The 12503-nt window shown below is 40.4% G+C and overlaps 1 protein-coding gene across 3 annotated transcripts in view; it reads left to right on the forward strand.

The window, feature by feature from the left end:
• Positions 1-12503, forward strand: part of esyt2b (extended synaptotagmin-like protein 2b) — a 36873-nt gene that overhangs the window by 14623 nt on the left and 9747 nt on the right. The window contains exons 8-14 of one of the 3 annotated variants that reach the window (XM_008291332.1): positions 4282-4402; positions 5683-5859; positions 6075-6157; positions 6567-6615; positions 7271-7360; positions 7507-7602; positions 9169-9270. In XM_008291332.1, the coding sequence (XP_008289554.1) occupies positions 4282-4402; positions 5683-5859; positions 6075-6157; positions 6567-6615; positions 7271-7360; positions 7507-7602; positions 9169-9270 (718 nt within the window). Of the gene's footprint in view, positions 1-4281; positions 4403-5682; positions 5860-6074; positions 6158-6566; positions 6616-7270; positions 7361-7506; positions 7603-9168; positions 9271-9922; positions 9986-12503 lie in introns of all 3 variants that reach the window. The other 2 variants (XM_008291333.1, XM_008291334.1) reach the window with 2 other exon arrangements.

The following is a 12503-nucleotide window of genomic DNA, read 5'->3' on the forward strand; positions in this document are numbered from 1 at the left end:
TTATGATGTAACAAATGTTTGTTTACATGTTGTAATATGTAATTCAGAATCAAAACAAGAATATAATAGCAGCTCTGGTAGACTGTGCTTAACCTCTGCAGTGTTGTATGTCAGGGTTTTCATGTTTACATGTTCACAGTGGCACTGCGAAGATGAAAACAGTGATAACAGGCTGAATATTATCATTATTATATTAGTAATCAAAAAGGGGAAAAACGCATATTTGGGACTATATATCTATAAAACCCTGGTATTATTATGTAAAAAATGTTTGTTTACATATAGAAACAAGAATCTAAAGCCTCGCTAGCGGCTCTGCTAGGCTGTGCTTAACCTCTGCAATGTTTTCTATAGTTTGAATAAAGCAAGCTTCAACACAACACTTAGAAATGCCTTTATTTATGTTTTATATGCCTTTAATTATAAGAAAACGCTTGAATAATTTATCCTTTAGTGTTGGAGGCCGATGTCAAAGCAAAAGTTAGATAAAAAGCACATTTAAAAACAAAACGAGTTGAGCTAAAGTGCTGTACAGCTTAAATACCGACAATACCTAAAAGACAAATGTGAATAATAGATAACAGCTCGTACCTGGTACTTGTAACCGATCAGATGCTGTGGGATGCTGCTTTAGACCACAGTCGTGACTACAGGTGGATAAAGGTGACTGCGTTAGAGCCAAAGTTTTATCTGGGATCAGTCCAAATAGCAATAATGGGGAACAAAATCAAATTTGATAATCAGCCAAGTTGATAACGGCTTCACCCGTAGTGGTCATAGTGCTCACCATTTTATTGTAGTGTGTTAGCGTGCTATTATGTGCTTATTTTCCCATACGAATGCAGAGCTGCATCATTTCGTAGTCAAGTATTAAATTAAACGTCAACTTGATCGTCGATTTGAGTAATTACATTTAATTCTTGTTAGTCCAACTTCAGATATCTTCAGGTTTCTTTACTCCTCCATGAACTGAACAGCTTTAGGTTGGGCACACAAACAGGACTTTTGAGGATGTCTTCTTGGACTTTTGCAAACACTGATTAACATTTTTCCACCATTTTCTTACATTTTATTAACCAAAAAGCTCATCGATTAATTGGGACTATATTTAACAGAAAAAGAAAAAAAAAAAAGACGATAAAAATGATTTTTTATTGCACCCATATTGTGTTGCTAGAGGGAAAGTCAGGGTTCATTTAAGTGAAAAGTTTTCCTCTGGGGACAATAAGAAACTGTGCCAATCCACTTAGAAGATGTGGTGATATTTTCCCGGATAAGTGGAAACATGCACCTGCTAACCGTGCTGGAGGAAAAGTCATAGGATCATTAGAGCCATTAGGATTCATCTCCTAGGAACCATGAACGCCTGTACAAAATTTCATGGCAGTCTGTTTAACGGCAATTGAGATATTTTGATCTGAGCTAAAGTGAGGGACTCACACATCCACACTACCATCAGTCCAATCCGTGCTGCTAGTGTGGCTTCGTCTTTGTTGTGAGTCGGTACTGTGCAAAAACCACACAGTATCATACTGTATGCTTTAAAGTATGTGTATGTATGCAGTGTTGTCCTAACATGAATAAATAAACAGTCTCACTTTGTTAGTTTCTGTACACACACAAACACACACACACACACACACAGGCAGGAACATGTGGGTGTTCCAGCTTTTCCGCCAGGGGACTAACAAAAATGCCACAACAAGCGCTGATGCAGCAGGAATCCCTTTACACCCTCAGCTCTCCGCTGGAGAAAAGCTGTGATCAGTCCCCCACCAGAGAATCATAACACTTCTGCTGCCGTTTCATTGTGAGCTAAGCCGAGGCGTGATCAAATGAATGTTTCTCCTGGCTCCGGAGAAGCGCAGGTGACTAAATTGAGTTAATTTCACCTCGAGTCTGTGATGCTTCGGTACCGTGGTGGAAAAAATGCTGCTTTTAAAAGGAAAAAATAATTGGTTTTGCTGGATAGCGTCAGAAATTGCGGCTTCTCTGAGGAATTTCTGATTCCCACTACAACTATGTTACATCTGTGACTGTAATAAATAGAAAGATGGTAATTATTTGCAGGTATTTATGTAAAAACAAAAGTAAATCCTCTGGTAATAGGACAGATTCATAACGCTGAATCATTTTGAGCAACACCTGCATGATATTCCAGCGAACTCAGAGCTACTCTTTACTCTGAAATGTCAAACAGCTGCTGATGAAATATCATCAGCTGGATGGTTTGACATTTAAAAATTCGTTCTCCTTACTTATATTTTTGCTTGTTCAATATGTATGCCTGCTTCGTCCAAAAAAAAAAAAAAAGAAAAACATTATTGATTCGAGTGTTAGCTGTAAACTTTGCCCTCTGTGCTGTGAGGTGCCTTCAGCCCCACCACTTAGCCTTCAGCCTGTGTTTGCTGGTGTGAGTCGGGGTCAGGTGTGCTGAGACCCGTTTGCTGACCTGTGTCACAGTGAAGAGAAAATTAGTTGCAGCGCGGTAGTGAGCTGAATATTGATGGAAATAGAAATGTTTGCTGCCTTAGGAAAGCAGAGAGAGAAGTAAACAACAAATGTCGGCTGTCAGATCTTAGTGTTCGACCAGTTATTGCCGACCAGAAGCTTCAATTTGATACTGCGCTGTGTTTGGAAAATGTGAAAATAAACTGTGTACAAACATAAGCTTTACTGGAATACTGGGGTTTTAACATCAAGCACTTCATTTCTTGCATTCTGGTGAATCTTTATGCTGCATCAGTTTAAAGCGGGGGTGGAAAAGTCTGTATTTCTGTAATTTATTGATGAAAATCAAGAGCTCCAGGAGACAAATCAACATATATTGGAACATATATGGATTTAATTGCATTTGCTGCCACAGATTCAGTAGTGGTGCAGTCTCATAATTCATATTTTAAGGCCCAGTGCTGAAGAAAAGAAGTCCCTCCCATCTGAGGCATTGTTTCATCTATTAGTAATGTTATAGTGTTTTGGGGTTTTTTTGGATAAAAGTTTTCTTCTTCTTTCATGTTTTTACTGGGAGGAGCAAATGCACACACTCTAAATATTGAGGAGGATGTGTTTCCTAAGTTCCTAAGTTTTTCTTCATTTAAGGTATTTATAGCAGAACTACTTTGTTTTTTTCTTGTTGTTTTTTGCGTCATTGTGATTAAAATTCGGTTCTGCATTGTTTGACAAACTATAAGCTGTTTCAGTGTTAAATTTGATTTTTAAATGACCGGAAACAGAAGAAAAATGGATAAAATAGCTTTAGTGAAGTTTGCTTTTACCTTTGCTTTTTTTTTTAGCTCTCATGCTATTTTCTCTCTAAGGTTACACATGTCTATGGCATAGTATTTTTAATATGGTTTAACTTGTCATGTCAGGAGGTCAGATTGTGGTTTGAAATCAACTTTACCCAGATATGTAGCTCACTGTGTTGACTTTGCGTCAGTGCTTTAGGTGGCTTGCTGTGGTTTAGGCAGCAGTGCTGATGCTGAAAATATCTTGGGCCTGATTAAAAAAGACACCAACGATACAAGTGTCCGAAATTTATAACACCAATTACATCCAGGCTGTTACCCAGCTTCTGTAAACTCCTGCGCTGGTGAACGACTAGGAAGCACAGGGGACAGGTACAACTGTGTAATAGTATAAAAATGTCCAATTTTCTCAGTCTAGCTTGTCAACTGACTATACTGCGGTATCTTGCGTGGTCATTTAGTTGATTTGTCTTGTGTGAGTAACCGTCCTCGAGGTGATTTCAGGCCGACTTCCATTTGGCATTTCACCTAATTCATGAATGCCTTTGAGTAGGATAGCCGCATCATGATTAATTGATGCTCGTTCCTGAATAACAACCGTTTTTTTCCCTTTTTTTTAAAGGCTCAGCAATAACAGCGTGATGAATTTTCATTGTAATTCAATTTTTAAAGTCGCCCCGACTATAATTTTCCAGCTGTGCCATTGCGGCTAAATAGATACAGGAAAGCCTGGCGGTAATGTCATTCTGTGCCCTCACTGTCATTATTTTTGTCGTGCAGCGTTGAATCATTAGAGGATCAGACAGAGATTCGGAGGTTTGTTGGCCAGCAGCGGCAACAACATGCTTGAACTGACTCCAGTTTTCCTACCATCAGCTCACATGTAAAACAGAAATGTACTGTACTAAGCTGAGATTAAAGGAGAATATTTATAACCCAAGGGCACTCTTACTGTCTTTTAAATAATTCACTGCTCCACTCTGTTTATCTTCTTTTTCCTCCCTTCTCTTAACCCTCACTCCTGTCCTCACAGTGGCTTCTCTGACAGCCTGATTCAAGACATTATCTACAGCTACTTGGTCTTGCCCAACCGTATCACTATCCCACTGGTCGGGGATGTGGAACTGGCCAAACTACGCTTCCCGATGCCAAAGGTACTAATGACGTTTTAAACTGCATCCAATTAAACATAAGCCGTGCAAAGCTGCAAGTGTTTGGTTGAATTCAAAAGCAAATCAGACCGCTTCATCAGGGAATACATGGTTAGTAGATCAAAGCCCCCGATTGTCTCACGTCTCAGGGGGGGGTTGTTGTTGTCAGATATGTGTTCTTTGATTCAGTCTTCATCATTAAACAATGTAGCTATCAGAGTTTTCAAGCTAACCCCCAGCACTGAAGCACAATGAAACAAAAAGAGCCACTACAGCAAAAAAAGACATGCCAAGGCCGTGCCGCTAGGATTAGTATCCATGGCAACAAGATGAAAAGTTTAGTGTGTTTCGCTGCAAGAAACATCCTTGTTGCGGGTCTAATATTTTATTAGGTTTAAGATATTTAATGCAGCACTTCTTTCTGTGCTTTTGTTTTAGCTCTCCTAATCTGACTTTAATGTGAAACCACTTTAGTTGATTGAGGAAAATAAAGAATTGTGATGATAAATCATTCATGGTATTCAAACACGTTTTTTTTCTTTTGTCCTGTTTCAAGAAGATGTTTGTTAATGTTAAACTGAGTAACATGTGAAAAAAAACACCTTTCTGTTACTATTTCTGACATTTCATCTACAAAACAAGTGTTTTTCTATTTGCTCCTGTCACATTTTTTTTTTTAAAACTGTGGCCTCAATATAAATTCCTGCACTTCTATTGAAACAGCACAACCATGGCTAGATAAAGAAAGAATAAAAAAGCGTATTTTGTGCACTACAATATAGTTGTAAAGCCGTAAATCGTTTCTTTGATTATTTATTCTCCAAAATTGAATTGGAATGCAAGAACATTTTTCTAAGTGCCTGCAGGTGTTATGGATATTGCAAAAAAAGTTTTACGACTAACATCTTTAATTTGTTTCTTTACAAGTCCCCTAGCTCCTGATTCATATGTGCAGCCTGCTGTTCAGCTCAGTTCAGCTACAAAGCCTCTATATTTTTCTGTTTTTACAGTTTCTTAATGGATAATAAAAGTTTTTTAAAGACAACACATCTTTCAAACCCACCAGTGCGGTTTGGGGTTCAGAGGGTTACCTTTAATTGATCAAATAATCAATAATTTGTTACTACTTAATCATTCGCGTGCACTTACCTTATATTACCCAAGACTATACTGCTGGTAACGTCACGTCTTATAAACTCTGACTTCACCGTGGCCTTAAAGTGTCAGAGGCAGCTATATCAAAGCTGCTCCCTTTAACTCTCTGCTCTGTCTTGTGTCCCCAGGGAGTCCTAAGGATTCACTTTCTGGAGGCTCAGGATCTGGAAGGCAAGGATAAATTTCTGGGCGGGCTAATTAAGGGCAAGTCTGACCCCTACGGTGTCCTGCAGATCGGCAACCAGCTGTTCCAGAGCAAGACAGTAAAGGAGAGCCTCCATCCCAAGTGGAACGAAGTTTACGAGGTGATGATTAGAGTACAGCAGATCATCTTTTGTTGCCCGTGAGAAAATACCAATTAATTTATTTCCTATTATAACTTCTTGTTGATAATAAAGCAATCATGAGGTTGTTGTTTTCCTGAAGTCTTCATCATGGCTTTTCCCAGTTTGCATTCATCCGTCTACTGATGCTTCATGCCAGTTTGAACAGGCATCAGCATGTTGTTGTGTTTCTTCAGGCTCTGGTGTACGAGCACTCAGGTCAGCATCTTGAGATCGAGCTGTTTGATGAGGATCCGGACAAGGATGATTTCCTGGGAAGGTGAGCCTCTCTCATTTCCTACCTTGCTGTAAACGTGTTGCACATATTTCATGGGAAACAAGCTCTGTTGCACCTCAGCAATGTGGCTGATAGGTAAGAACAAGATTTGTTGTAATCGACTAGCTAGAGTACATAAAGTTTAAACCAACTAATTGCAACCTGGGGGAGATTCGACAAACCTACCTGCTCGTAGACATCAGTCATAATGAGGCAGAGGTGTTGTCCAACAGTTACCAGCCCAAGGGCAAATTTGATTGATTTTGCCCCAAGGCTGAAACACTACACCCAGTGTTATTACCACAAAGCAGCCAATCGATGTCTGGACCCCCTCCGCTCAGATTAATTGCTGTGATTTTTCTGTCGCCTGTTTGCCTTCCAAATTTCAGTCATTATTTGCCATTACTTGCAGCCTCATGATTGATATGACTGAGCTGCACAAAGAGCAGAAGGTTGATGAGGTAAGACACTTTCTTTGCCATTTATTTTGTGATTTAATTAGAGTTTGTTTCAAGTTTTTACATTCTGTGTGTCATACAGTAACAGTTCAACACTTAAATCGATGTGTATTTGCTTTCTTGTCAGGAGTAAGATGAGATGTTGTTACTGCTAGATGTGAATCCAGGTTGTCGTAGCTTAGCACAAAAACTGGTGCACAGGTAACAAATTCTGCTTTGAAGGAGCGCTAAAGCTTCATCGATTAACACGTTATATCTCGATTTACATTTGATTGCCTCCCCAACTCTGGGTGATGATAAAAGTTGCTGCACCGGCACACAATCCCTCCCCAGAAAACCACAAGGCACTTATTCACTTTAGGCTTAGTAAGGATTAGCCAAAGAGATATAATGTATTAATAAATGGGTTTTATATGTGCCAGAACTGAGAGTTTGTTTCCAGGCTCTGAGTTTTAAGTGTTTGTGCTAATTAAGCTGCCAGCTTCATAATCCCATGCAGTCTTGGGAGAGGTTACCATCTTGTTGTCTAACTCCACAAGAAAGCAAAGAAACAAACTGTGCCTTTTAGCAAGTCTATCGTTCAAAAAAAAATACAATTTGGTCCTTTCACTGACTTAACATAAACACTTAACTTTGACATTTTGCTGTATTGTTGCAGTGGTTCGATCTCGAGGAAGCGCCTACTGGGAAACTCCACTTAAAACTGGAGTGGCTGTCTCTGCTCTCCACTCCTGAGAGGTTGGACCAGGTACCACACTGGAAAATAAAACAAACTCTCTTGCTTCAACAGAGCAACAGTTGTCTGACACTGTTTATGTGTTTGCTGCTAATAATGGAGGTTGGATACATATTTCTCAGCGGTGAGTGTTTGTCCTGTCCTTCTTGTCCAATCAGGTGCTGCGGAGTGTGCGCGCAGACAGAAGCCTGGCCAATGATGGACTGTCGTCAGCACTGCTGGTGGTCTATCTGGACTCAGCCAAGAACCTGCCAGTAAGATAGAGCAGTGTTCACTTTGTTATAATACTGGCAGTGCTATTGCTCTGGTGCCATAGCTTGTGTTGAAATATAACAGTAGGCTCACATTGAACTGCCACAACATTAAAACCACCTGCCTAATATTCTGTAGGTCGCGCACAAAACCTCAGAAGTGTGTGAAGACATTAGCTGCACATGCTTTAATGAGTGTAAATTGTAGAGTGGGGCCTCAGGGATTTTACTTGTGCTCGATCAGATTGAGATCTGGGGAATTTGGAGGCCAACGTAACTCCTATAACTATTTGTCATGTTCCTCAAACCAGTCCAGAAAAAGGCCACATCATTCAGGTTTGTACGTGGTCGGCATTAGTGTTTAGGAAGGTGCTAGCTGTCAAAGTAACATCAACATGAATGCCAGGACACAAGGTTTCCCATCACACTGCCTCTCCTGACTTGCCTTCTGCCCATAGCGCATCTTGTTGCCATCTTTTTCCGTGATAAACAATGCACACGCACCCTGCCATCCACAAGAAAATGTGATTCTTCAGATCAGGCCACCTTCTTCTAGTGCTTCATGGTCCAGCTCTGATGTTCACATGCCTATTCTTGGCATTTTTGGAGGTGGTCAGCGTGGACACTCACACAGTGTCTGTGGCTGCTCCAGCCAGCAGCAATCCACATTGGGTTCTGACACCTTTCTATCATAGCCAGCATTAAGGTTTTTAGCATTTGTGTTCAATAGTTCTTTTGTGGGATTAAGCTAAACAAGCCAGCCTTTGCTCCCAATCAATATTAGTGATTCACAGATTGTCCTTTATAGGACCACGTTTGGTAGATTCTAGTCACTGAATAAAACCCCACAAGACCTGCTGTTTTAAGCTCAGACTCAGACGTCTAGCCGTCCAAATCTGGTTCTTGTCAAAGCCTCTCATATCCTCATGTTTTCCAATTTTTCCTGTCTCTAACTCTGCCTCTTGACAGGCACTTTTGTGACGTGATGCTCAGTGTTATTCGTTCCCCCAGTCAGTGGTTTTAATGTTGTGGCTGTTCGTTTGTACAGTATGTAGGCGTTTTGTCCTCCACCTTAAATCATACACACCTCATACACCAGCACTGAACCAGTTTAGTCGGGTAAGCAAGCCTTGTTTAAGTAAGGATTACTGGTCAGTGTTGTGAAATGCTTCACGTTCCTGTTTCAGCCCCATAACGTTTATTCTTTGTGACTTGAGTGATTTCAGTTCTTCAGTTTGCTTTCCATGTTCTTTGAAAAGTTGACTTTCTTTCATGCACTCTGACTTCAAGGTGAACGTAACACCCAGGACAGATTGTTGCAGTTGTATCCTAACTATCTGAGCTACTCTAAGCTTGTGTTTTTAAGTAAGTTACATGTTAAATGATTGCAGCTCAGGGATTCTGTTTTACATGAAGATTTCTATTGTTCGATGAGAACATTGACACTCTCAAGCTAACAAAAGGCTTGTCAAAGTTAATGTGTTAAGGTTGGAAAGTTTGTACTGCACCCAGCGCAGTAAAACTCACCTACTTACATTTCCTCTTTATTCTCTTTCCCCTTCACTGAAGAGCGTCTTCTCAGGCAGCTTAGGCTGCGGAAACTTAAGTGAGAGGAGAGCGTCGGGCCTAGTCTTTTGTGAGAGCAATACTTCTGAGTATAGAACAATATTTGTGAGTCCACCGGTACTTTTGCATCTTCATAGCGATAGCATTAGTGGTGTGAAATAACTTGGGTTGAACAGTAACAGGAGTCCTCAAGCATGCGTTAGCTGCACGGTTTTACTGTAACGTCTAATATAAATGTCCAATAACCATTAACATGACCCCGACACTTCAAAACAGAGGATCCAGCTCTGCAGGCTGCTTGTTAGTCAGATGCATATTATGCTTAGTTCAAGGCTGAAGTATAAAGTACCTACAGTAAGACGAGCTCACTGGCAGGGCTCGTAATGATCTGTCGGTTTTAGCGAGCAAATAAGTGCGTAGCTTTACAGATGTAGCTTGTTAAAAAAAAAAAAAAAAGTCTCACAGTGTCTGGAACTAACTTCTTCAAGTCTACCCTGTAGCGAATATCCTCATTATTCTGACCCGTGTTTTCATTGTTAGCTCCCTGCAGCGGTACCAGTATCAGCCCCCACACTGCTGCTTTTTATTTATTTATTTACTATTCATGCCATTCATGTTTTTCTGTACAAGTTCCAGCATATTTTCTGGGTTGTTTTTAAATTTTTTTTCTCATGCCTCTTACCCAAAAGCAAAAATCATTCCCGTCCTACTAATTATGGGTGTGATTTTCTCCCCCAAATCTCCTTGTGGCTTAAAGAGCAACCTGTCAGATTTCACCTATGACGGGTTGAAGCAAGTCTCAGTCTTTAAGGCCCTGAAGGTAATGTGGGAAAAATGGACTGCATGAACAGATCACACCCTGTGTTCTCACCTGTGCTGGCCCAAGTGCACCGTCCAACGTCGTGTGATTGTGATGACTATCAGACAGACAACGTGAATTGTCGTGGTTTTGTTTGTTTGTTTGTTTGTTTTTTATGTGCATGAAGATGGATGATTGCATTGCGTGTCCAATGCCTTGGTTGTGCCGTGCTCTTCTTTCTCCTGAGTGATGTATCATTTTCATGTTTCATTCTCCTGCATGCAGAACTCTATTACTGCACTCAAGCGGAAGCCGGAGGAACATTCTGTGGCCAAATATGTGTTCACCACGTTCATGTTATCAGAGTGTTTGTCATTTTCCTGCCTGTCAGACTGACCCCACATTTGCATTGCAATGGAAATGAGCCAAAGCAAGTGTGCTCCTGTGTTTGTTTATCAAGACGGTGATCAATCAATGTTTAGGAATCCAGGATAAGGGCTTCATGCTTGTCAGGCTGGCATTTCTACATTTTTATATGCTGAAGAACAACCTTTTCGAGTGGGTTTGCTTGGCACAGATACAATAATGAGCAATGCAGCATAATGTAAGAAAATGGTAAACGAGGAAGCAGGAAGCGGTAAAGACGAGCCTGCTATCATGCATAACATCTATGACTATCTTATTTAGCAGTCAGTTGTTGTGCTGTGTCACAGCAGGGCTGTGCAAAACAGAGCTTAGTTTCAGGTTACACTAACTAAACTAACTAATTATATGAATTCCAGTTAGCATGAGTCGTGTCCTACATTTTCCAGGAAGTTTCAAGCCTCCCATTGTCTCTCTCTCTTCTCACACACACACACACAGTGGGACTTCCTCAGCACGGCATCAATCCAGCAGTCAGTGAAGCTCACTGCAGCATTGTGTGTCACTCTTATCTGGTGTTACAGGACAGCGGGAGTACAAATGCTTCAGGTTTGCCCCAACGGGTTCAGTATTTATCATTCTCACTGCAGTGCTGGCTGCTAGCAGACTGAGCTCTCTTATTTTGCTATCAGTGAATATAAACCCTGCGGTGAGGATGTTTTAGAAAATGTGCCGCAATCTTTGACATATTTGGAAGATTATGTTTTGAGAATAGCGATTCAAATAGCATTGTTGTTTTAAAATCGCCCAGAGGTGCAGGCCAGTGAGAACATCAGATCTTGTCTTCACCGCCTTGCTGGCTCCAAGATTCCTGAAAACCATTTGAGTAACAAATGCTGCAGCTTAGTGGGTCACATGTTAAATTTTAATGGACATGCTGCAGACATGTCGCCACTATGACGGCAGTGAGTAAGAAGAAGCTCCAGCAAACCTCTAAAGCCTGATGACCTTTTTTTTCTGATAATGTGAACACATCTGCACTCTTAGCAACTATTTTCACATGTGTGTGTAAAACAAGACGAGTCGGTGTTACGTCAAACTACACAAGAGGCAACCCCGTCAGGAAATACTTTCACACCGTATGTATTTACATTTACACCTTAGTGAGAGTCGAACAGACTCCTTATTGTTCGGTGGATTCTACGTTTGTTTGGCTGCACAAACCGTATGTGATTTGGTTTATTCACATATTAATCATCGTGTTGTGCTTTTAAGACACCTTTATACTACTTAGACACACTATGAACATCATATCATAAACTGAAAGTCCAGGTTTTAGGAAAAGTTTTACAGTCTGAGAATGGCACACGCAAAACTGACACAACTCAACAACAACAAAATAAATAATCTCAACCTTCCATCTGCCGTCTAATGTCTAAACAAAAGAAGTTTTTTTCCTCCAATAACTGCCAAATGTGAAACCGAAACAGTCACGTACTACTGAAAAGATGCAATTAAATATGCTACAGTAGTCTAACATCTGTTATGAATAGAAAGAAGGATGAACATCAGCTGCTTCTTTTGTCGTGATTTGGATCAATTGTATGTCACTAAACTCATCAGCCAACACAGAACTCCGTCTAATTTACTTTATACAACACAGAATAACAGATGTGCTTAGAAACTTAACAGTATAAAGAGTTTATTCTTTGTTCAGAAGGAAAAACTAACTGGGCAGAGCAGAGCTTCATTCTTCTGAACAGACGTGTGCAAAAGGTATTTTGTACACGCTTCTTTTTATTTGCAGGAGAGAGGAGCCGCATCAGTGTAAATACAATTCATGCCAGTTTCAAGCACATTAAGAGCACACATATTGTATTAATAATGTAAAACCGTCTGCTTTTTGAAGTTCCTTTCTTCGGTTTGCCCTCTGAGTTCGAGTCGTGTTGTAATAAAGTGTGCAATTGTGTTAATCAGCCCGCATGTACAATGTGAAGCTTAATTCTAATGCTGGTGGGAAATAGATGTCAACTTTGAGCACTCCTCATGAGAAAGGATGGGATAACAAGCAAATTAAGACTTCTCCTCTGGCTTCATCGCCCCTTGGCCTGTAGATATGTAGGGTATTATTATTCTGTAAGGAATCCTGAATAATACTTAGCTGTCAAAACCCAGC

This window comes from Stegastes partitus, unplaced genomic scaffold (genome assembly GCF_000690725.1).
Source record: "Stegastes partitus isolate 25-593 unplaced genomic scaffold, Stegastes_partitus-1.0.2 Scaffold736, whole genome shotgun sequence".
Taxonomy (NCBI): Eukaryota; Metazoa; Chordata; class Actinopteri; family Pomacentridae; genus Stegastes; species Stegastes partitus.